At 39.1% G+C, this 26063-nt stretch overlaps 1 protein-coding gene across 4 annotated transcripts in view; it reads right to left on the bottom strand.

Moving 5' to 3' along the window:
* The window catches only part of HECW2 (HECT, C2 and WW domain containing E3 ubiquitin protein ligase 2), a 370790-nt gene that overhangs the window by 42505 nt on the left and 302222 nt on the right, over positions 1-26063 (bottom strand). For all 4 annotated transcript variants that reach the window (XM_049615928.1, XM_049615927.1, XM_049615926.1 and 1 more), the window contains 4 exons: positions 19135-19218; positions 13753-13862; positions 2484-2604; positions 898-1011 (listed from right to left, as the gene is read on the bottom strand). In XM_049615928.1, coding sequence (XP_049471885.1) covers positions 898-1011; positions 2484-2604; positions 13753-13862; positions 19135-19218 — 429 coding nt within the window. The remainder of the gene's footprint in view (positions 1-897; positions 1012-2483; positions 2605-13752; positions 13863-19134; positions 19219-26063) is intronic.

The raw sequence follows: 26063 nt of genomic DNA, 5'->3' as shown, positions 1-26063 counted from the left end.
ATCTAGCACACTTTATTTCATGGGCAGGACTGAGAAGAGTAGCTTTAAAATGATCCAAATCAACAGAGTCAAGAAAACAACCAGAGTTCAGGCTATCGTGTGGTACTTTGTAAATTGGCCCTCGTGATGGCTGGGTTACAAAGAAGGTGCTGCGACTTGAAACCCAGACCTGAAATGAGGAAGGAGGAAGGGGTCTGGACAAGACGAGAGCTGTCACCTTCTGAAGTGTTACAGAACAGCTGTTAGGTCTATGAGGATGCAATAAACAGTGCGTAGGAGTCTTTGCTCCTTTGTTTCTTAACCCTAATCTCCACAAGCACACTCACGGAAGAGTCATAGAAGGCTGAAGACATTTGTTTATGGCAGGTGGTTATTTTGGTAGGTGTTACTGCCCCCCCAAAAAGAGGAAAACTGGAGACAGAGAAATAAAAACCAAGGCCCAGGAGTTACTGTTTCAGGAGCTTCCAGGTAGAAGAGCAGGATTCTAATTCGTGACTCTGAAACTGAGCTTCTTTAACAGGTGAAGCGTGTACTCCCTCCACCCCAGTGCAGATTACATGCTCACAGATATCAGAATTCCTGTCTTGTCCCTCACAGCCCCACTTTTTCCCTTTAAGAAAGAGATATGCACAGAGAAGAAACCAAACGAGCTTCTGCTCTCAAAATGATCTATAGTTACTAGCATTTACCCAAGAATTTCTATGTCAAATGATTTAAAAACCAGAGGAAGCCTTAAAAAAAAAAAAAAAAAAAAAAGCCCAGAGGTTTAAGTGTATGAGAATGGCATTTCCTGCCAGAAGGGTTTCCTGTTTCAGGCAACCACAGCAACCACGTGGTGAAGCATCCACTGTGCAGCCGCAGTCTGCGTTCCACACACCACTTCTCTGTTCTACTCACCCTTCCTCCCCGACAAATGTGACGTACAGCTTATTTCTCTGTAAGTCTTTTCTGGAGTAGCCCATGATTTGATTAAAAGCATCTTCCAGTAAGTGATCTCTTCTGATAATTAACCTGTCCATAAAGAGACAATTTGAAAAACAGATTATTTCCTAATCCTTATCTTTCCAGAACCGGACACTTTTGATTCAATTCCCACTTGCCATAATTAACTAGGTGAAAATTGCGGTGACTTACTACATTGTCGTCTGCAATAATACACATTTGGCTTTTGCTCTTAACAGTAGAAGTCAAAATACACAAGCAAATGGTTACCTAAGTGGAGCACTCCACCTACAACATATGAAAACGGCTCATGAGTCCTTTCTGAGTGGCCAAATCAATTTACCCCAGAAGGAAGATGATTGTAAAACAACACAGACCCAAAGCTTTTGTTAATAAAGAAAGGACAGCCCTATGAGGTCATGTTTTCAGTGAGAATGTACCTAGACAAGGAATTCAATTACTAAGTATGCAGGGAAAGACTTATCAGAACCAGAAGGAAAAAAAACAAAAAACAAAACAAAACCCTCCACGCTCTCCAAAGAAGACACATTTATGACTATGCTTAATTTAATTCTCAAATTAAGTGAATCTGAGGTTCCCCGAGTGACAGATACAAATGAACGATACTCATAGCCGACAGTCTACTTGTGATGATGGTAATAAAAGTCATCCTGAAGGTATCAGTTTGCAGTTAGTACAGACAGTCCTAGAAAGGGAAATAACAGGCTGAATGCAGGGAAGCCTGAGCTCAAGCCCTTCTTAAGTGAAGCGTGAGAAAGGGGAATCTCAAGCTGATGTACTTTGAGGGTGAGAAAGTAGGACCTGTGAATATACTGGAGTGAATATACTGCCTCTCTGTGGGGCAGTGAGCTGGGGAGTTGGGGGTGGCTCCTGCATCTCCTCCCAGGCACCCAGCATCACGGGTGTGGCAGTGGGGACCCTTCCTCCTCTGCCCTCTCTCAGGTGGCACAGTGATCTCCAGTGGGTACGCGGGGCAGCAGTGGAAGAGAGGATGAAGGCAGTAGGGATAAGTAGGGAATGAAAATAATTCTAGGCCAAACAGTGTGATGATGTTTAATTTCCTCATTTAAAGGTGGGTAAAGAAAGGCAGAAACAACATTCATGACATATTTCATTGGACAAGTGACATTTATTTCACAGAACAAAACAAAGCTGAGCAGTGTTCCTACAGTCAGGTCAGGTCAGGAGACTGATACAGGACACTGTGACAGCCTTAGGGCTGTCAAATGTACTACAAGCAAAAACAAAGAGGTACTTTTCAGGAGAAATAAATCAGCTTTTTATTTTGCCTATATTTTTACATGGAACGAGGTGTTTGTTTTAAAACCTTAAGCAGAATGGTGTTTAATTCCAGAACTTTGTTTTCGATGATCCTGTAATTCACACATCATTACCAAAATGATTACACTGACTAAAACAAAGACTGGTCATCTGAAATCACAATCAATTTCCTACATTCCCAACTGCATCCCATCCCTTCACCATCACCCAAGCCTGTGGTTTGTATCACTTTGACTTACTTTAATTTCCCTGGGCCTTGTCCATATCCTTTAGTCTCTAACTTCCTGTAAAAGTTCCTTAGTTTGGCTTCAAAGTCTCGCTTGTAAGGGGCAGGAGCCCGGGCATTGGCACGCTGAGTACCTAGAGCAAACCATAAAAAGAGAAGGGTCCCGGTTTGTGCAATGTCCTGATGTATCACATCACCATGTAAAAACACTGCCAGGGGGATGAGAACACAGTCAACAAGTTAAAGGAGGCAATTCTTTCAGTGGCTTTGCTTTTCACCTCTTCAAGCTGGAGGCTCTAACAGAGCTGAAGTAAAGTCTTAAGATATTTCTATGCGGCTTTTTGGTTGAGAATAACAATTCTGTTTGCATAGTTACAATGTGTGACCATGTGTGTGTCAAATATGTTTCCCTCTTCAGTCCAAACTAATATGAGTCAAGCAGAGTTACTCATGTCTGATGGTAACTGTTCAGGGTGGAATATCTGCTTGCTGCTGAGATGATATCATGGCAATTATACAGGAAGTTACAATGTGAAAGTATGTGGTATATAAAGCAAGAACAGCGAGTTTCCAGACTTGCCCTATGAAAAATGTACAAAATGTCTTCTAGATAGGCACTATAACCGAAAATTACTTTAGACTTATAATTAACATACATTTTATACTGCAGGGTAAAATACTCTTGATATAAACACAGAATTCAGACATAACTGCAGAGTCACCATGTTTCCTGGCAAAGCAAAGAATAAATAATAATGCTATTTGTTACACTCCTAATACGTGCCAAGTGCTATGATCATCCACATCCGGGTGCCTCAGTGGCTCAGTTGGTTAAGCATCCGACTGGATTTCAGCTCAGGTCACAATCTCAAAGTTCGTGAGACTGAGCCCCGTGTCGGGCTCTGTGCTATCAGAGCCTGCCTGGGATTTTCTCTCTCCCTCTCTCTCTCTGCCCCTCCCCCATGCGTGGGCTCAATCCCTCCCTCCCTCTCTCTCTCTCTCAAAATAAATAAATAAACATTAAGAAAAATAAAGATGTTTCATATGTCATCCAATGGTAAGTCTCATTAATAAAATATGAGTAACACAGCGTGTTCCTCTTTTCGTAGAAAAATCTAGCTTTGTGCCACAGAGTGACTAACCAACAAGCTGGGACACAAAATTGATGATAAATATGGGAATCAGACGCAGAGCCATGACAAAAAACGCTGAACCTTTCCATGAACTATTTCACAACACAACAAAAGGAACCAGAAAACAAAAATTGTGGAGTCTTGTGCAATGACATGCCATACAAACTCATTAAATATTTCTTTAATGAGTCAACTAAGTGATTACTATCCATCGCTAATACTATGTTAAGTTCAGCAACGTATGTACAGATGAGGAAGGTGGGGTTGCTGAAGTAGATATTTTGGTTAGGAAGACAGAAATAAAACACATCAGTTAGATAAATAATTAAGTCCTAAACCATGTGGTCAACAAACTATAAAGCATAGGAGACAAAACTACAGCCTTGGGGCTGTACTCAGCCCTAATGATCTATTTTGCTTGGCATATAATTGTTTTTAAAGATTTAAATTAACTACCAACATTTAAATATTAGGAGATTTCAAGTAAAAAAAAAATAGAATAAAACAGCTTTTCTCTTGAAAATTATTGGGGAACTCTTTCAACAACTGGCCTGCATTTTCCTTCGGGCCAAGGTGGCCAGCTGCTCCATTAAATGAAGACTGTGCCACAGCTGTTCAATGATCTTGATTGCCTGGCTCCCCCCAGTATTTGCATTTGGGATCAGTGTTACAGAAAAGTGATAGTAAAGGAGGGTAAGCAGAGATCAAGATGAAAAGATCACCAAAAGGAGGCTTTATTGGAGCCAGGCCTCGTAAACAGAGGAGAATCTATATCTTACGCTGGGGCAGGGCAGCGAGAGCTGGGAGAAGCCCCGCATGCACGTTTGAAAGACGATTGAGGAGACCCTACTAACTCAGAGCACAGGGGCGTGTGCGGAGTAACTGGGACATTTAATCAGATAGTTGGAGCCAAATTATGTGAGGAAATTTTTAAAAACCTAGCTGAGGGGTTTGGGCAGGATGCAGTGAGCAGTGGGAGGACTTTAGAGATTTCTGAGCTAGGGAGGAACATAACACATGGTGTATTTTTTTTTTAACGTTTATGTATTTATTATGAGCGAGTGGGGGAGGGGCAGAGAGAGAGGGAGAGAGAGAGAATCCCAAGCAGGCTCAGTGCCGTCAGCGCAGAGCCCCATGTGGGGCTCAATCTCACGAACGATGAGGTCGTGACCTGAGCCAAAGTCAAGAGTTGGACGCTTAACTGACTGAGGCACCCAGGCGCCCCAACACATGGTGGTTTTTCAGCAACGGTTTTCAGAATGTGTTGAGTGGATTCAGGGTGGGAAGGAGGGGAGGAATCCAAAGGGAGGGGACCCAGTTAGGAGTCACTGCAGCCATGGAGGCCTGAGGGCAGTGTGGTGACTCACTGAAACGTTTACAGTGTAAAATAAGAATCGCCAACAGATAGTAAGGAAGAAAAATAGGAAGCTCTGATGGTAACACGATGAAGTTTTTAAACAATAACAGTAACTGTCGTTTGTTGAGTGCCTGCTATGCATTAGAAACCACACACTTTACAGAGAGGATCTTGGGAAACACAAATTTATGAAGCAGACATTATTATTATCGCCATCATCACCACTTTGTAACTAAGGAAACTGAAGTCATATGCCAGTGAATGGTAGGTTTGGGATTTGAGCCAGGTCCATCTGACGCTACAAGAAGTGTGGAAAATGCTAGTAGACAGAGGCACATGAAGCTTTATACATGTTGTGCTGGAGACGAGAGCTGTTCAGGGTGGGTATCCTCCACAGGCACTTGAAAATGCAGTACTGGAGTTCCGGCGGGAGACCAGGCCCACACCGGTGCATTAAATGAGTTCGTGTACATAAGGCACTTTCTGAGGTTCCTTTGCGTAGGTGTTAGCTGTTACTGATATTATCTGCATAGAAGTAAATACTAAAGACATGGGGAAATGTGTTAGGGTGTTAAGAATGGATTTTTAAAAAATATTTTATTCTTAAGTAATCTCTATACCCAACATGGGACTCCTACCTACAACTCTGAGAACAAGAGTCACATGCTCCACCGACTTAGCCAGCCAGGCATCTCAAAAATGGATTAAAAAAAATTTTTTTTAACGTTTATTTATTTTTGAGACAGAGAGAGACAGAGCATGAATGGGGGGAGGGTCAGAGAGAGAGAGGGAGACACAGAATCCGAAACAGGCTCCAGGCTCCATGCTGTCAGCACAGAGCCCGACGCAGGGCTTGAACTCACAGACAGCGAGATCACGACCTGAGCCGAAGTCGGACGCTCAACCGACTGAGACACCCAGGCGCCCCAAGAATGGATTTTTAATAGAATTGGCTATCGATCAATGATTTGTCCAGAGGTCCGTTGGCATGTTTATGAATCTTTTAGCCAAAGAGCTAAGAACTGTGTCATAAAGGAAACAAACTTGACCTTAAAAGCTCAAGGATACAGGTGAGGCTCCTCGGCAGTGCTTCTCAATCCTGACTGCATGTTGGAATCACTCAAGAAGCTTTAAAAAATCCCAATGTTCAGGCCACACCCAAGGCACGTTACATCAGAATCTGTGCGGCAGGACCCAGGCATAAGTGTTTTATGCAGACTCCAATTGTGCAGCCAAGGTTGAGACCCATTATCCCCTACAGGAAGGTCAAATGTAACCAATGAAACATCTGGGCAACATCCAGAGACCAACACAGAGGCAGTGCTTCCTGTGTATCTGAAAGGCACCGTTTGCAACATGAAGGAACATGATCTCCACCACCTTAAGGCTGCTCTCTTGCATGGCTGGGGGACAGGGCAGTGTAGCACAGGGCCATTCAGGGATGGCATCATAAGGCTGTTGGTGCTGCAGTCTGAGAAACTGTAAGCTAGTAAACCCAGACAGCTAAGAAAGCAGCCGTCATGAATCAGCTTTCAAGAACACAATCATTAATAGGGAAGAGGAAAAAGAAAAACAAAAGACTGAATAAAAATCTTTCAGGACTCAAAAGAAACATGATTCTAAAGTTGGTTGCTTAAAATAAAAGCACACATACTATTGCTGTATAATTTGAGACGTTTAAAAGAATGTGGGAAATGCCATAATGCATTCCATCAATATCAATATGGACACTTAATAAAAATTAGCTCTGACTCCACTTATGCTCAGGTAAAGAGATTCAATTACAGAGACCCTGGAGACAGAAACTGTTAAATGCAAAAATTCTTTTGCTTAATAGTTCTATTATGAAAAAAAATCATTTATACATTACTTCATGGTTTAAAAATTACAATAAATTATGCTCCTGGCCCTTGTCAAGTTCTTAATGCAAGTCAGGTGTCACTGCCAAGAAATTCCAGGGCAGGAACGATGTTACTTCCACTTTAGGAATAAAAAATGATCTTGGAAGACTGAGCTAATAGAATTGTATGGGAACCATAACTGCCAGTAAAGTTCTAGGATACAATACTCCTATAGAGAGTAACCTTATGGTCTTTATGGTCTTAAAAAAATAAAATCGGATACAAAAAAAAACAATGTTGCATTTAAGAACTGATCAAATACATGACTGACTTCATGGGTAGGCAGCATTATGTTAATTATTTGCAGGAAAAAATTTCAGTAACAGATATTATTTTTTTTTCTTTGTCATTGCTAGGCAGACCTAAAGTACTTCTATAAAGTATGATACTATTTCCATTTATCATTACAAAATTGCTTAATCATGTACAAACTAAAGAATTCTACCTGACAAAACACTTCAGGTGATAGCATTAATATTTTGGCATCAAACCGCTAGGAAGTCTGGGTCTTTTGGATTCCAGGTGTGCCCCCAGGATCCCAGATTGCTTTGATGAGTAGCACTCACCATGCACTGGATGGGATGGGGCTTGGTCTAATCAAGCTTGGCTCTGGATATGTACTGGGATGGCTCAATAGTCCATTTCTTTCCTGGCTCACTTTCTAAAAAAAGTCTCTATGACTTTTTAAAAAATTTATTATTATTATTATCATTATCATCATCATTATTTTACAATTCCTTGTTAGTGAATGAGAACAAACCATCAAGCATTACAATAATTTCTGGAAAACTCCACCTTCTGGAACATGGCTCAACAATGACAATTAATGTGAAAAAACATCTCCAAAATGGCTGCCACAAAGCAGAAGCACTGAAGTCCTTGCATTTTTGCTTTACTCTCTAAGAGCAATAAAAGGCCCTAGATCACTGTTTTGAGTTTGCTGGTGCTTTGTATTTACACACTATTTTTAAAAACCAACCTGATAAGCTGATTTTTTAATCCTTGAAAATCAGAAGCTATTTATTTATTTATTTATTTATTTATTTATTTATTTATTTTAAAATTTATTTATTTTGAGAGAGAGCGCAAATGGGAGTGGGGCAGAGACAGAGGGGAAGAGAGAATCTTAAGCAGATTCTGCATTGTCAGCACGAAGCCCGATGTGGGGCTCAAGATCATGACCTGAGCCAAAGTCGGATGCTTAACTGACTGAGCCACCCATGTACTCCAGAAGAAATTTATGAAAAGGCAAAGCTGTAGGGAATGCCAGTAACAGGTATTCTCTTACAGCATTAGGGGTTGGGGACACGAGAGACTAATAACAATAGAACAAACATAAAAACACCCATATATTGTGACAGAGACCGTATTTGGCTTTCCTTCAGTCTCTGGAATCACAACTCCTCTGTCTCCACCCATCCAAGGACCATCCTTTGTCTGTAGTGTTTGGTTCCTAGTACATCTTTGTGGGGCTGAGCAAAGAGAAAGAATACTTTCTAAAAACAAGTACAGTTGACCCCTGAACAACACAGATTTATAACTGGATCCACTTATATGTGGATTTTTTTCAATAAATACAGTACAGAACTGTAGTATTTTCTCTTCCTTATGATTTTCTTAATAACATTTTCTTTTTTCTAGCTTACTTTAGCATAAGAATGTAGGACATAATACATACAGCATACAAACTACGTGTTAATTGACTCTATGTTGTGGGTAAGACTTCCTGGAAACAGTAGGCTATTAGTAGTTAAGTTTTGGGGGAAGTCAAAGTCATATGCAGATTTTTTTACCTCACAGCGGGGTCAGTGCCTGGAGCCCCCAGAGTTCAAAGGCATAAAGCTACTTCAGGCTGTGGGCAAGATGGAGGAAGAGTGGAAAGAAGGGAGGAAAGGAGAGAAAGAAAGAGAAAAGAGCAGGAGATAAACAGCAGCCAAGATGCTAAGACTCTGGAGGGAGAGAGAGAGGAAAAGAGGGTCCTAGTGCAGCGGCGGGGGGCGGGGGGAGGTGGGGAATAACTCCCTCTCAAAGCCATGCCTTCAAGACAACCTTCAGCAAAGAACCACCGTGGCTCTTCAGTGCTCTCTGGTCTGTTTGTTTAATTCTGTTGAGTGTGACCTGGCCTAGCTTCCAGATAGTCCGGTCTCAGTCAAGTAATAACAGCTCTGTACGATGATGCCCCTGAACCACGAAATATCCTCAATGTACTGGATATGGGGAAGCAGAAAGAAATACAAAGTATTTATGAAAGAGTTTCAGCAAATGGTGGGTTAAACAAATTCTCTGACACTTAATCATAACTTTGGTTACATGGAAAATTCACATAAGTGAGCACATCTTCAATAATATTAGATAGATTAGGTGTTATTGAATTAAAATTCCTAGAAATGTAGAGTTACAAAAGGTCCTTAAATAAACTTCTGGGTCCCATATTTGGCATAATGAACTATATGGTGTTTGGAAAGATTTTTCCCTTCTGGCATAGCTAAGGTCGGGACTGGCATTATAACGGTCCTAGAAAAACAAACCTTCACATTCCGAAATTTTGACAAATTGTAGGTGAGCACTCTAACAGCTGCAAAAAGCAGCAAGTCAAAGTTTCCGAAGCCCCTGTCTCTTCTGCACTTGAAAAGACATGTAAATATGCCCCAAATGAGGAAAAGTGTGGAAAGTTTACCAGATCCCGAGGCGTTCTGAAAGAAGATCATTCAAATTTATTATTGTCACAATTTTCAGAATATTATCCTCATACTAAAAGAGATGGAATTCTAGTCACAAGAAGGATGAAGAGACCACTTAAAAAAATCTGTTTGAAATGTGTTTTACAAAAAAACTTCAGGAAAGTGGTAGAAGGAGAGGCTATTTTACTCAAAAAGTCAGAAGATTCCTCCACAGGGTGAATGAGGCTAGCTAGTCTTGGCCTTGCAATATCATGTGGAATTAGTTACAGTAATGTCCACTGATACCAGGCAGTTCATCCCAATTTCAAGATCAAATAAAGCCCCCTGAAACTGAGTAGCCCAAAAATGTGGAGATGATTCTCCCTGGAAATTAAAACCACCACAAACACTGCTAGCAATTTACATATATTTGGGTTCCATATCTTTGGAAATCATTTGACTCAAACTGTGCTTCCAGAATGCATTTTTACTACCACCATGGATGACTCTTGTACATTTGTGATGCTAAATGAAAAGGAGCGAAGTCAGTCACCATTCAGAATGTTCATACGGTCTCAAAGAATGCCCAGCCAGTCTCCAAGAGCACATGCCTCTGCAGGGATCGGAAAGGGACGGGATCTGTTGATCCACCTTTTTCCTGGGGAGGATGGGCTGAAGAAAAGCCCTTGGGAAGGAGAGCCTTGACTGGAATGAGCAATAATCCATACAGCTTCTTTTCTTTTCTTTTTTCTTTTCTTTTCTTTTTCATTTATAAATGTTTATTTTTGAGAGAGAGAGAGAGAGAGAGAAAGACAGAATGCGTGTGTGTTAAGGAGAGTGTGCACATGAGTGGTGGAGGGGCAGAGAGAGAATCCCAAGCAGGCACTGTCAGTGCAGTGCAGCCCAATGCAGGACTCCATCTCAGGACGGTGACATCATGACCTGAGCCTAAATCAGGAGTCGGATGCTTAACCCACTGAGCCACCCAGACGCCCCACACCTTCATTTCTTTAACCACAAAGCATCAGGTAAAGGGACGACCCATTTAAACTCCATCATAATTCCTAGCTAAGATAAAGACCAGTCAGAACAATTAAATACCTAGGCAGCCAGCTGTGCAAATCAGGGAGAAATGAATTCATATTTCCCAGTTACTAATGGTTTAAACATGGACAAACTACACTTCTCAGGATCAGATTTCCAGAAAGAAAGCAAAAGGGGATAAATTAACAGTTATCGGATAATTGTTATGTTGCAGGCACCAGACAAGGTGTTCTCCTCCAAGTAGAAGGTAGAATGTTTGCTATTATTCCCATTTTATAGAAAAATAAAGTCACGTTCAGGGAAGGAAGTAAACTGTCCAAAGTCACACACAGTAACGATTGAGGCCAGCTATACATTCCATCGATTTTTCCCCTACACCTTTAAACTTACTTGAAGTGTCAGATACTTATTTCTTCTCATCCTGGATCATCAAAATAGGTGACCCTACTTTGTTCCAAAGTTGGCCTTCACTTTTGTCTCCGGCATCCTGCCTTCCCATGGGTCTCTTGTATGATCGCTGCTCCAACAAACTAGTTTCCTTCCACCCACATCTTCTGACCTCTGCACACACACATGCTCAACTTCTCCATCCTAAAACCTCTTCCTTAACCCATCTTCTCCTTCTAAGTACTGTCTTATTTTCCTTTTTTCTTACCCACATACTTCATGAAAGAATATTCTATACTCTTGGTTTCTCCTTTACATCCTATATCATTCTGCAACTGGCCACAGTAGAGTTTATAACCTCTCATGTCATAGAAATTGCTCTGGCGAAGGACATTTATAACTTCATGACTTTCAAATCCAATGGCCTCTTCTCAGGCCTTATCCTTCTTGAATGCTTTGAGGATTTGGCCACACTCTCTATTCCTTGAAGCCTGGCTTTCCTGAAAAGACTTTCCTAATTCTCTTCCAAAATCCATTGGGTCTCTTTCCTTCATTTGCTCCTCCATCTCAGCCCATCCCTTAAATACTGGAGTTCCTCAATGTTACCATCCACTGGTTTCTCTTCTTTCCATGAGCTTGTCCTCCTTAGTTCCTCTAATTTGCCTTGGGCTTCAACTGCCACCAGCATATGTATATGCCTGGCCACCAACCTCTCCTGAGCTCCACGATTATCTTTTCCAGACGTCTTTGGTATCTCTAGTTGGATGGCTCAGCGATTCCTCAACAAACCATATCCAAAACTAAACTCATCTAACCTCTCCCTTCCAGTCTAATCTTTTTCCTTTCCTTGGCCAATAGTGTTGCCATCTGCCTAGTAGTCTCGGTGGTGGAGACTCAAAGTCCTCGTGTCTAGATCTCCTACATATCCTTTGAACTAATTTCTGTTTCTCCATCACCTCTAATCCAGCCCTTTAGCAGGTCACCCAGGTTAATGCAACAGCCTCCCAAGTGGTTTCTTAGACTCCATTCTCTTGTTTTCTTTTAAATGTTTGTTTGTTTATCTATCTATTTTTTGAGAGAGAGACACGCAGAGGAGGGGAAGAGAGAGAGGGAGACAGAATCTGAAGTGGGCTCCAGGCACTGAGCTGTCAGCACAGAGCCCGACACGGGTCTCAAATCCACAAGCCATGAGATCATGACTGGAGCCGAAGTCAGATGCTTAACCGACTGAGCCACCCAGGCACCCCACCATTCTCTTGTCTTCTAATCCAGCCTCCAAATTGCTACCAAACTGATCTTTGTATAACAGGATATTCCTCTGTTTATAAATTTTCAGTCGCTCCATATGGACTACAAAATAAAGCTTCAATGACCAACTAGCCCTGACCTATCTTTCCAACCTGAGCTTTGAGAACTTGCTCTTACTTGTATCTGTTAATTGGCTTAAACTACTTCCATGCTTCTGAGACTCAGCTTATGCTCCTCATTCACCCAGAACACCTTCCTTCCTTTGGCTCGCCTTCATCACCCTTCAAGGCTCACTCATACCTGTTGTCTTCATCTTTCCCCAAACACCCGCTCCCAGTCTTGAAGGAAAAAACCGTTCCCATATCTGTGTTCCCAAACTTCTCTTCATTACAGAACTAACCACAGGGCTTTACAGAGTTATTTGTGGACTCAGTGCCCCACCACCAATCCTTCAAAGGCTGAGATGGTATTATTCATCTTTGTAGCACAGAGTCTTAATTCCTTGCTTGGATCATAGTTGGATGCTCAATAAATCTGTGTTAAAGAACAAATTAATAGACCTTTTCCTGTTTGTGGTATTCAGTTAGGCAGTAGCTTCATTATCATAGGATTTATGAAAACATGTCATATATCAAAGACCATAGAGTGGCTTCTAGGGACACATATGGAGGTTGTATTTCTATTAAAATAGTTTTAAATTCTGATAGCTATTAAAGTGTGAACAATACATGGCCTATAATAAAAATAAATACAGCTGATGTTCTGTCAACATGATGACTACTTTCCTTTAAAAAACTCATTTCCTAAACTGCATTTTCTACCATCCATTCATCCATACATCCACTTACTGCTTAATTCATACCATACCTCTTTCAAAAAAGAATCTGAACTTAAAAATTTTAGTTTGTTGGGAGCCTGGATGGCTCAGTTGGTTAAGCTTCTGACTCTTGATCTCAGCTCAGGTCATGATCTTTTTCTGCCTCTCCCCTGCTTGTGTGTGCACTTTCTCTCTCAAAGTAAATAAATGAACTTAAAAATTTTATAAAAATTTTAGTTTATTTTCTCTAGCAATATGTTCTATCTACCCATGTGTCTCTAGTCTTCCTATCTAATGCACTTAGTGATTATTGCAGGAAAAAAACTATCCAAGTCTATTCAACTAATTTTAATCCTGTATTATTTCTTGAAAGTAGAGATTTCTTTTTTATTAGAATAAGATTTCTAACTAGGACTTTTTAAATCCCAAAGCTAACATAACACTTTGTGTCCTGATATGTTCCAATATATATTAGGCACTACATGATATAATGAAAAGTAAATCCTGTATCTGAGTATATCATACTGCTAACATTTATCCTCCTATTTCGGAATGTCATTATTTTCCTGTCAAAATGAATTGCCATGGAAACAAGCCGTGGCACACAATGTGCATTTGTGCTAACACTAAAGATACGCCCTAAGTGTTCCCTTACTGTCCTTTACAAAGGGCAGAAGGTCTGACTTTAGGGTACACTTCTCAGAGGATTCACCGTGAGCAGCAGGTGGGACTCACCTGGCGAGTTCTGGGGAGAGGACACGGGGGAGCCACGTGGGGACTGACAGTAGCTGGGGTGAAGTAAGGCATGTGGAGGCACATAAGACATTATCTCTTCTTCAAATAAACTGGGGAAAGACAAGAAACAAAATGCATACTTTAGCCAAATAGGTGGGGAGAAGCCTCATTCCACATGAGTAAGACAGTCAATTTCTCACTCTGAGGTCCAGTTCACATTCCAGAGGGAGCGCTTGTCCTCCTCCCGTAGGTAATTCTTGGGACAAACAGCCGTCTGTTGCAACTTCTGTGAAACCTGTGATTATTTGCCTATTTTCCTACCAACTTTGGACAACAAGATTTTTTTCCCTTTTTTTCAAGTTTTTATTTAAATTCTAGCTAGTTACCATGCAGTGCAATATTAATTTCAGGTGTAGAATTTAGTGATTCATCACTTACATGTAATACCCAGTGCCCATCATAACAAGTACCCTTAATCCCCATCACCTATTTGGCCCATCCCCGCCCACCTCCCTCCAGCAACCCTCAGTTTGTTCTCTATAGTTAAGAGTCTGTTTTCCAGTTTGCCTCTCTTTTTTACCCCTATGTTCATCTGTTTTGTTTCTTAAATTCCATATACGAGTAAAATCATATAGTGTTTGTCTTTCCCTAGAACAACTATTTGTTGTTCCCCTAGATTTCTATTTTGCCACTTTAATATGTGAGTCTGAATTTCCATGTTTGCTTGATCACAGTACCTAGGTTTTTAGATTTAAGAATAAGACTCAAACACGGCAGACAATGTTTATTGAAAACTCATAACAGAAGCTCAAAATATATTCTCTACCTTCATTCTAAAAAATATACAACAGGGTCTCAATATGTAAAGGGTTCAGGATTTAACTGGACAATTAAAAGCCAAATAAAACGAAACACCTCCTAAATAATTACAACTCCTAAATAATTAGCTCCCTTATTTACTCGGGCTTCACAATGTTTTTTAAATGTGAGGATTTTGATTTTAGATTATTCAGTCCAGTGTCTTTTGTTTCCCTATTGAAATTTTTCTTTCTAGGACTCTCCTAAAAGATATTAACCAGGGACATGAGATCTTAGAATGACAGACTTTTCATTAAATATTCTGATAAAAACACTACCAATTGCACTAAGCTCTTGACAGTTGATGAAGTAGAATTAAAATAATAATAAAAGTAAGAGCCCTGGTGTTTTTTAAGTAAGAGGTAGAAGCCGGTTTTCCTCCCACTTGGCCAAATCTAGAAACCTGTTACCTGTTTTCAGAAAACACTCAGAAGAAAAGGAGCAGCAGTTGAATCACTCAGAGATTAAGGAAAAGACTCTCAAGGGTTATAAGCACTGGTTCTCAACTGAGGCAGTTTTGCACTCCTCTCATAGCATTTGGGGACTTTGGGCAATGTTGGAGGACATTTTTGGTTGTCATAATTGGGAAAGGGTATGCTTTTGGTATCTAGTGGGCAGAGGCCAGCATGCTGATAAACATCTTGTAAAACACAGAATAGTTCCTTGCAACAAAGGTGTATCCAGACCAAAATGGCAATACTTTTGAGGCTGAGAAATCCGGGGTTATAGCAACGCAATAACCCCTTGATGATTCTTGCGCTGGTTCTTCATTCACATGCACACGTCTGCCACGCGGCCGTAGCAAATTTTTAGACATGATATTATTTTTTAAAGCCATCTTTCCACTTTTAAACTACGAAAGTCAAAAGTTTTGGAAACAGAAGGAGGAATTAATCATATGTATAATACCAAATTGAGCCCCGAAAAGGTCCTTTTTCTTTGTCAATAAATCAATGACCATTGAAATAATGTGAATTTAAAATTAATTGAAGGGAAAGTCCCATGTAACAGTTGCTCCCACAAAGGTCGGTAAACCTATAACTAGATTAACTGAAGAGCAAGAATTAGCACACTCTCCTCGGATACCTATACCTGTGTCCTTTGGCTCCATGACATTTATCATTTCCTTTAAATATAATCAGTACTTTGATATCTTTTATATTGAGAGAAATATTTTTATTAGAAAAATTTAATACATAAGAGATAGAGAGTAATATAAAAACACTTGAGAGATATCATCCAGTATTCACAAATGTTATCACTATTATTTTTGCTTCAGACAAACACACATGCATACGTACAGATCTTTATAAATCTGCATATACATGCATGTATAATCTGTATGTGTACAGTGTGTAAGTGAAGCCCCTCTTGTCCTCCTCTATCAGGACTTTAACAAGGTATCCCCCTTCCATAGTTTTATATATATAACATATATCCATAGATGAATATAGTTTTGCCTTATGCACTGTTAAAAAACTACATAAGGGCTATGTAAGTATATAACATTCTTGAACTTATGTCGCCACATAAGTATCTAGTTTATGACTTTTACCTGCTATGCAGGAGTCCATTCTATGAACAAATCAATTTCTTTACCTGTCTCTTTTAACAAACATTTAATTTTTTTCAACTTTGTGCTTTTATCAGTAATGGTGCAATGAGGATCCTGTGTTTCTTGCCCCATGAACCTGGAAGAATTTCTTAGTATAAATATGGTATGTATCTAAAAACAGAATTGCTCTGTCATAACATGTATGCCTTTTTAACTATACAAGGCATTGTCAAATTGTACTCTGAAAAAGTTGTAGAAATTGTAATCCCACCAAGTCCAGACAGTAGTAGAGTCCCTAAATCTCATCTTATATATTATCCCATTTTCTGATTTTTTTTAATCTGATGGTGTGAAATACTATTTCATTACTGGAAATTGCATTTTATGATTGCTAGCATCTTTCTGTAAGTTTACTGGCTATTCTTACTTCAATTTTATGACATGCCTTTGTATACCCTCTGCCCATTTTTCTCTTGGGCTCTTTTCTTCTAAATTGATTTAAAGGCACTCTTTGTGCATTCATAATATCTTTGTTTTATGTGTTGTGAATATATTCTTCCAGGGTGTTACCTTTCATTATGCCTTATATATGGTATCCTTCATTATATAAAATTTAAAATTCTAATGCAGCTAAATTTATCAATCTGATAGAGGTACATTTTTTATAAGAGTTGAGTGAATGAAAGAATATATGAAATAGAATAATCATTAACAAATGCAGCAAGGTCGTTTACAAATTCCTGAGTTTTAGAACAGCTATTTTGGAAAATAACCTTACATGGGCTTATTTTGAATTGAATAATTTCCTAGAACTAAGGCATGTCTACACTGCGGCTTGCCGATAATCAAGTCCATTTGTACGAAGAGTGATTTTCCTTTTTAAGAAATAGACACAAAACAAAAATAGACACAGAGTCTTTCACTACATGTGCAACTAGCCCATTGCTGGAGTTTATAGTCACTGGTTCAAACTACTCAAACGCCAAAGTAAAATGAAAAATAAAGAACTGAAGATATCTGAAAATGTTTTAGTAACTATTAAACATTATTTAAGTAGACACATGTGATAATTGTGTCACCATTTGTACAATTATTAAAATAATAAATTACATTTCATCATCTAAATGAAATAACTCTAGAATTGAATAACATCATTTGCATGTAGTAATTATAGAACAATTATTTAATAAGTGAATTTCTCATGCTTCTCCAAAGACCCATTAACTTCAAAGAACATGCTTATTTTCCAAATGGGGGAAAGTGTAGTCTTGCTCTTAATATGTGTTTATACATGTATGTATATACGTGTGTGTGTATGTAGATATATACATACACATAAACAAAACACAAATGTACATCAGTTTTCAAATATTTTAAAATTCAACCAATAACAAATAGAAACTCATGCAAACAGCAGTGTTTATTAAAGTACAAATATTCTAAGCTATATTGTAACTTAAAATATTTAGGACTATACCATCTAAAGATTATTTAACTAAGACAAGGTGAATAATAATCATGATTTCTGTTTTGGAATCATTTTTGTTTCTACTAATCGCAAAAGCAGAATTCTTTAGTGTAAATTAAAAGCTTTAGATGTCTAGAATGAAGCGAGAGTGTCATGTCCTAGTCAGAATTTTGTAACAAAACTATTTTATCACCAACTAAACTATGGTAGAAACATCATGCCACATACCAATTGACCAACAGTCTGTTTTCAGAACTAGCTCACTCCAGCAGAGTCACAGTCATCTCTCAGACTGAGAAGCGACCCTGCCTCCCAACAGGTCTTGTTCAGAATCAGGTAAGGGGAAGTCTCTGGGGGACATGATTTGAATTATGCTCCAACTATCCAGTAAAGGAAAACAATTTTTTTACTTCAGTTTTACAAATAGGGCAACTACCACGTAGGCAGTTAGAAATGGTTAGGGTGTAGATCATTATGAATATCACAAATGAGATCGTTAGCACTTTGGGATAAATAAAACACCGTGTGGTTGGTTCAGCATGATTTTTCCCTTTAATTCTTTGGAAGTTACAGTGGTGAGTGTCTTGACTATTGGGTAGAGCAAGGTGTTATTTTACTCTAGCCTCCTACATTTGCGGGATAATATTAAAAATGAAAACTCTTATGAAAACTTGCCAGTTTCCCTTCTAAACTCTCTAAAATTTAAAACCAAAGCTGATCTAGCCATCAGGAAAGAAAATACGATTGGTTAATTTTTATTTTTTTTTTAACGTTTATTTATTTTTGAGACAGAGAGAGACACAGCATGAATATGGGGGAGGGTCAGAGAGAGAGGGAGACACAGAATCCGAAACAGGCTCCAGGCTCCGAGCTGTCAGCACAGGGCCCGACGTGGGGCTCGAACTCATGGACCGGGAGATCATGACCTGAGCTGAAGTCGGGCGCTTAACCGACTGAGCCACCCAGGAGCCCCACAATTGGTTAATTTTTTGAAGGGCCATCAAGTTGGCAGTGAGTACCAGTCACCAAATTGCAACTTTCTGATCTAACTTCCAAAACCTAAACTCTCAAAATCATTTTAAAAAATCAGGACAAATCAGAAAAAGGAGAAAAGCACACTTTGAGGGAAAAAAAAATTGAAAGAAAATATAAATTCCACCTCTCTTCTACTCCAAAGGGGTAAAGCCCTGTATACCCTTCTGTTCCATTCTGTGAGTGGACATTTTATCCATCAGCCTCTACTAACCTTGCCCTTCTCCAGCACCACCTCATTTATCACCAGGGTAAAAGAATATATATCAAACAGATCTTAGGATAAGAAATGCAATCTGAAATGAATTATCACTAAACCAGCATGCTACATTTTCAACATGAGTATTCCACAAGTCTTTGAAAATAATGGAGACATTCTTAAGCTACAAATATTGGCATATTATTTTCCAAAATGCTCCATAGTATCTGATGACAGAAAGACTTTCTACTTCAAAAGCTGGTTACCTACCTCAGCAACATGACAAGGTCTGCATCACTTGAAAGACGCACCAATCCTGGGGTCCCTTCAGTTCGGATAAATTGGATCTTCTCCCTATGCAAGCAAAGAAACAGCTCAAAATATATGTGGTAGGCTTTTGAAACAAAACTGAGTGACTTAGGTACCATTTAAAAAATAGTAGCCACAACACACACACACACACACACACGCACACGCACACACGCACACACACACAATGTTATACAAACATATACAAATATTTATGTTATATGTTATGTAAACATATATATAAGTATTATATATATAAAACATTTATATATACAGTATCTATCATGTGGTATCTAATGCATAATACAGGAATCCACATCCAAGAGAGACATGGTCCTTGCTTTCAAGGAGGACCCAGTGAGCATCAACATCACCACGTCCTAATGCTGGAAAAAGCTTCCTTTATTGCTTTCATTCATTTTGCTGCCCATGTACTATTAGAGGTAGTGGTACCATCCAACCCAGTCTTTGCTTTGAGTTAAAGCCTGCTGTGGGCTTGAATCTGAGCAACTGTCTAGATCATTCAGGGTAATTCCCTGTTATTCCAAAAAGTGCACACGTGTGTGTAGGGATATTCATCTATTTTCCTGGGGGTATACCTCTAAATTATGTGTGATGAGCACATTCTTACTTGGAGACAGATAGTATCTATTTATTATATATTCAATATAAAGGCATATGGCTCTTTAAAATAACCAAAACATCCAAAACACTTTTAGTTACTACAGTTGGTGGAACAGATTATGTGTATACCTGTGCAAATGTGTATATACTTATACTTACACATATCAAACATGACAATGTGAGCTATTTCTGCCATTATTTTATTACATATTATGTAAAAATGGCCTGTTTTTCTTTTTGATGAGTCACCATATGCTACTATCTTCAATTCTTTGTATGAATAAAATTTTAATATAAATTTTCCTGTTGCTTCCCTTCATTTACATGATACTATTTTAAAGCACACTGTATTAATTTGTATAAGATAAAGAAAAAAAGCTACATTGGAGAAAAACTGTCTTGGAGAAAAATGAACAATAACTTAATCCAAGAAATATTCTTATAAGGGTCAGTAAGAACATACTTTGATCCTGAACAATCAAAAGCTATCTCCAATAAATCCACAGTTTATCTCCTTAGCCCGTCATCACAATGGATCAGGCAAACAAACAAACGAGAAAACAAACAGGGTGCACACTCTCCTTCCACTTCTTTAACTGGAGCTACACAGAGCAAGGTGAGTGATGTGGACTGTGGCTTCCTGGGAACAAGGAAAAGACACCGGAGGAAATATGCCAATTGGGAAACTTTTCATCACTTTTCAGATACTATTAGACAGTGAAGGCAACTGGTCTGATTCTTTAAGCCAGAACATACCAGAGGCAAGCTGAGGCTAGTTTTCTACCAGGCCAGCTAATTTATGGCACTGACCACCTAAGAGTCATATGCTTTCAGGAACAGGACACTGGGGCTGTCTGTCATCTGGTGCACACTGTACCACTAAGGACCTTCTTATACTAACATTCATTCTTTTGCTTTTCTGAGGGTCTACTGTGTGCTGGGCATGGTTATCACACACTAGGTATCCTATAGGGTAGGAGACCTAGTTCCTTTCTCAAAGAGTTCATGGGGCACTGGAAGAGAGAAAGCCAATTCTAGTATTATATGAAAATATTTAAATAAAATAGGGCCATTCCCTTCACTGGACTCTGTTTAGGCCTTATACCCACCCTTATCCCATAAAGTCCTTTCACATAAAAACAAAGAGGGCACTGGTTCACTGAACGTCAAGAAAGCACACGAAGGCCGAGGAAGAGAAGGTCGGCAGATATCCTCAGAAATGTCGCCAATCTTTTCTAAGAAAAACAAAAACAAACGGGAACTACATCTTGCTTATTAGGTATTTGCCTGATATTCCATACCAGTATTTCTCAAACTGGCGTCACTGTCTGCGAGAAATCTATAGACATCATCTCAAATTCTGGGGGAATTAAAAAATTCCGCATTTTCACATTGAGGATCAAAACTGCTACTATTTAGGCAGGCACGTTTTGGATAATCTGAATGACACTTATGACTGAACACTGCCATTTGACTTCAGTTCTCCTGTTTGCATTGACAAGACAGTTGTTGCTCCAAGATCAGAGAGGAAAGTGTTGGTGAGCAGGCCATGAGGTGGGCGGGGCCTTGGATGGTAAGTATGGTAGGAGCAGTCCCCATCTACCACGCCCACACAACTCTCTTACCAATTAAAAAGGCAAAAAGCTTTTCTTTTGCAGTATTAATTTGCATACTGACATTGATGAACTGGGGCAAGGTTATGTATATGTATAAATTGCTATAGGCTAAAGAGATAACAAAATAAATGGATTTGAAATTTTTTTAAATGTTTTTACTCATTTTTGAGAGAGAGAGGCACAGAGTGCAAGCGGGAGAGGGGCAGAGAGAGACAGGGAGACACAGAATTTGAAGCAGGCTCCAGGCTCTGAGCTGTCAGCATTGAGCCCAATGTGGGACTCAAACTCATGAATGGTGAGATCGTGACCTATGCCGAAGTCGGATGCTTAGCGGCCTGAGCCACCCATGTGCCCCTGATTTTGAAAGTAAATTATGCATTTAGGTTAACGAAAGCATTAAAGATGTCACAGTTTATTATAAGAACAAGTTTTACAATACTTTCTTACAAATAGAAAAGTAGTGGTAGAATCATCACAGGGTGCATTTAAAAATATTTTTTCTTTAGTATTGCAGTGGGGGGTATTAAATGAATTGGCTCATCAAAACAATGAATTAGTAGGTAAAAATAAAATTGGTAGGTAAATCAGTAGACAAAAATAAGCTATTGATTTAGAAAAATGATGGCCACAATATTGCCACAGATGCACTTGGTGAACCATTAGATACAAAATTGAAAGAATCAAGTCAAACACAAGTGAAACAAAAAGCACAAATGTATCTTTCCACTGACCACGATCTCAATATTGGTAATTTGGATTCCGAACAACAAAATCTCACATTAATATGATTCAATTAAATGTTATTTTTTAAAGTTTTTACTTAATTTATATGTCTTTTGGTTTTATAGTTCATAAAAGTTGTAAGAAGTGTTTGCATATTTTATATTTGTGCACACTTACATTTCACTAAAATAAAAGGGATTAAAGTCAACATTGTAGGTCTGCAATATTTTTCCTTTTAGAATGGAAAATAACAGTTTTGGCTCCTAACAATTTTCCATGAGTCCACTCAGTGACTAAAATAAACATAACAAGCTTGAGCAGTATTATTAAAGATACATATGACTCTGATTAGAAGGACATTTGAGAGCTATATTACTATATTTATTCAAGTTTATTTTATCAATTTACAGAGTTAGAAGGAATCTGTCACAGTCCTTTTAATTCCCATCTTCACTGCATTCATTCTAATGAAGAAATCCTATTCAATTTTCGTGGTTCCTAACGAGGATTAAGATAATACTCAAATAACACCTTCTATCTGACCCTCTCTACATGGGTATGTTTCTCTCTGTGTGTCATTTAGAATACGTTCCAGCACGTCCTCCAGTGTACTTTCTCACTGGGCCGGCCACTCACTGACAACATAAATTCCTTTTGAAACATGAGGGGGTTTTTTGAGAAAGAGAGAGAGGAGGGGGAGAGAGTATGAGTTGGGGGGAGGGGCAGTAGGAGAGGGAGAGAGAGAACCCTAAGCAGGCTCTGCGCTGTCAGTGCATGGGGCTTAGTCCCTTGACGGTGGGATGGTGACCTGCGCCGAAATCAAGAGTTGGACGCTTAACTGACTAAACCACTCAGGCGCCCTGAAATATGAATTTCTTCAAAGCAAAAGCCGTTCCTCCTTTATTTTCATGTTCCCCAAGTACCTAGCATTGTGCTATGCACATAAGGAATGCTCAGTAAAACACAACCAGGCACAAGATTATAACAGAGTCGGCTCCTAACAAATTTCTCTGACTCCACTCAGTGTCTGAAATAAACTATCATTTTTTGTTGTGGCGCAGAAAAAGAGAAGCAGAAAGCTGACATCAGATTGTTTGCTAAAAAAGACCCCCCCTCGAGGGAAGTGCAAAGGCAGATAAAGAGGCAATCTTTTATTACGAACATTTACGACTGTTCTAACAAGATACTAAACTGTACAGAGACAACACAGGAAAAGCTTGCTAGCTGTTGCTGTCTCTCAGTTAGACCTTTGTAACCACTTCCTCAAGTGCACAGAATCACCCCAGAAGATCAACGCTAGCAGAAGATCATTTGAGGACAATGAACATAGTCTCAAGACCGGAATTCCCACAGAACATACTCTCATTGAAACCAACCAACATTTTTGGTGAAGTTCAAGAAGGGCACGTGACTAGAAACAATCAGAAGCAGCAATGCCTCGAAACCACAAAAACTCTCTGGACTGCAGACGCTGTACACACATACCATTCAGTAACACCTTCAAAAATACATGGTTTAAAAACACTGCCTGAGGGCAATTTTAGAGAAATCCCATGATTTCTCTAATGGTGTAACGCCAAGAAAGGAGAATTAGCATCGACTATTTGATTGATTGTTCATACCCTTTACTATAGTCACAGGACATGGTCTGACTTGAAGGATAGAGCCACACAGTGGAAAGATCAATGTTTATTTCTACTTCCCATAAGATTTGGAAATGTAGGTCTGTTATGGTCACATGATTCTCACAAATAGAAACGGAATCAACCTGAAACCCAAAATAATTAAATAAAGCTAGACCAGCAGGGAGTAGATTTACTGGCTAGACCTCATAACCACACAAGAGTGATTATTCTCAACTCTTAATTCAGTTTTATGACACATAGATCCTTGCTCATAATGTAGTGTTGTACAAATACCAATACCAAAAATTTCATTGAATTTGTATTCATTATATTCACTAATAAAATGTCATTAAAAGGTTCTTTTTAAAATGAATATATTTGTCTCCAAATAAAATATTAGAACATATTATTTTGACTTTTATTTTAATGTCACATATATAAAAAGCTTCTTAGCATGAATACTGTCTTCTAATGAGAGCCCCTAGTAGGATATAGTAATCCGTGGAGGACAGTGCCCACTTGAAGGAGGTGGTACTGACTTATGGATGTTGAGTTTTCTAGCCAAGGAAATAAATCTTTTCTGAGGAAAAAAAAAAAAAAAGGGAGAGGAAAAGTTGGTAGCATCACATTTGCATGACAGATAAAGTTAGAGGGAGCAGTGACTTAAATACAGCAGTTGAAAGCTAAAGCCATATCCCATTGCATAGAAAACCATAGCCTTTCCACGGTCACAGATATGCAAGTGCAGTCTCGCGGAAGAGGAAACTACACATGGATACAAACTAAATAAACTGCTGGCCATTCTCTGGTTTAGGAGGAATCACAAGCAAACAGAAAAACACAAAGTAAATAGGTGTATCCATTTGACTCTCCCTCCGGCTAGCACTTTTCCTCATTATACTCATGGAGAGCATAAGAAGGGATATTTCTTTTAAGCGGCTGTGCCACAGATGAGGAAGCATACACACAGAAGGATGCTGGTATGGAAGCCTCGCTTGGAATATGAATATAAGGCCCACTGTTACCTTTGACACACAATTACACAGTGGCTCTATCCCATGCATAAATCTTTTACTAAAGGTATCACTGAAACACGAGATTAAAGAGCCCCAACTGTTTCCCCACCCCATGCGTTTGTGGGAATGCTTCTTACGATGCAGTTTTTCACTATAAAAGCAGGATGTTCTCTTAGATTTGAGAACTTCCCCATTATGTTGTTGTGATAAGCAGGATGCTTAACTACCACAAACTTTTCAGAAAATAAAAGTGCACCATGACACACACTCTAAGAGGAACAGGATTATCTCATTGATTTATGTCCCTGCTTCCTTCTACTTGTCATGACAGCATAAGCTTTTTATGATCAGATTCTGTAAATAGTTTTAGAAAGCGTAAGTAGAAACTTGTAAGTAACTTGGAATAAAGTGGAAACTTATCTCAAAACCTATCAAATAACTTCTTGCCATTAGATCACCCTGTGAGAGCTACATTAGAAGAATAGGCTCAGCTGAAGACCCTGGGTGTCACCAAAAAAGAAAAATCCTTGCCAATCTTTAGGAGATCAGAGACTTAAGACTTTGAAAAGCAGAAAGAAAGACAAAAACAAAACTGAAAGATACCAACTGGGGCCCAGCAGTTTTCCTTCTGTTAGGGTCTATTAAGGTTCTGTCAAATCACTGGAGACAACGATGCTGTTAGATGTGCTGTTCAGGTAGATTAAATCATCTGATATCTCCCATGGTGGAAATGTAAAGATATGTTAAACTGCTGTAAATAATAATGTGGAGAGCAGAGTAAAAGTAGAAACCTTGGGCTTCCTCTTGTTTTTTTTTGGGGGGGGGGGGGGGGGTACTTTGACAGGAATAGATACTGACTAGAAGTATGCCTATGCAGTGGGGCTAGAGCTGGTGGGAAAGAAAGAAAACAGAGTTCTCCTTATTTTCTGGTTAGCAAAAGAGGAGAGATTTGTTTTTTTGTTTTGCTTTGTGGTCCGGAATCTAAGATCTCTCATTAGACAACTGAGGAGTTTATTTATGCAATTTTGCTAACTAAAACTTCTTACACAAGATGCTCCAGTGGACCATGGATTACTGAGTAGATGCTATAGTACACAAATATGCAAAATGACAGCTCGTCTAATTTTTATGACTTTCTTGTGATTGGGAACAGCATGCTTGTCAGGTTGGGAAAAGCACTGAGACTTGAGTTAGATGTTAACTAATGTGAAACTGGGATTTCTGTTTGTTTGTAAGCGATGTTTATACTCATACTTGAAATTACATGTAGCCTTTAGAAACTCTGG

This window comes from Panthera uncia (assembly GCF_023721935.1).
Source record: "Panthera uncia isolate 11264 chromosome C1 unlocalized genomic scaffold, Puncia_PCG_1.0 HiC_scaffold_3, whole genome shotgun sequence".
Classification (NCBI taxonomy): Eukaryota; Metazoa; Chordata; class Mammalia; order Carnivora; family Felidae; genus Panthera; species Panthera uncia.
The sequence above is the reverse complement of the archived record's forward strand: the minus strand, read 5'-3'. Positions and strand labels throughout refer to the sequence as shown.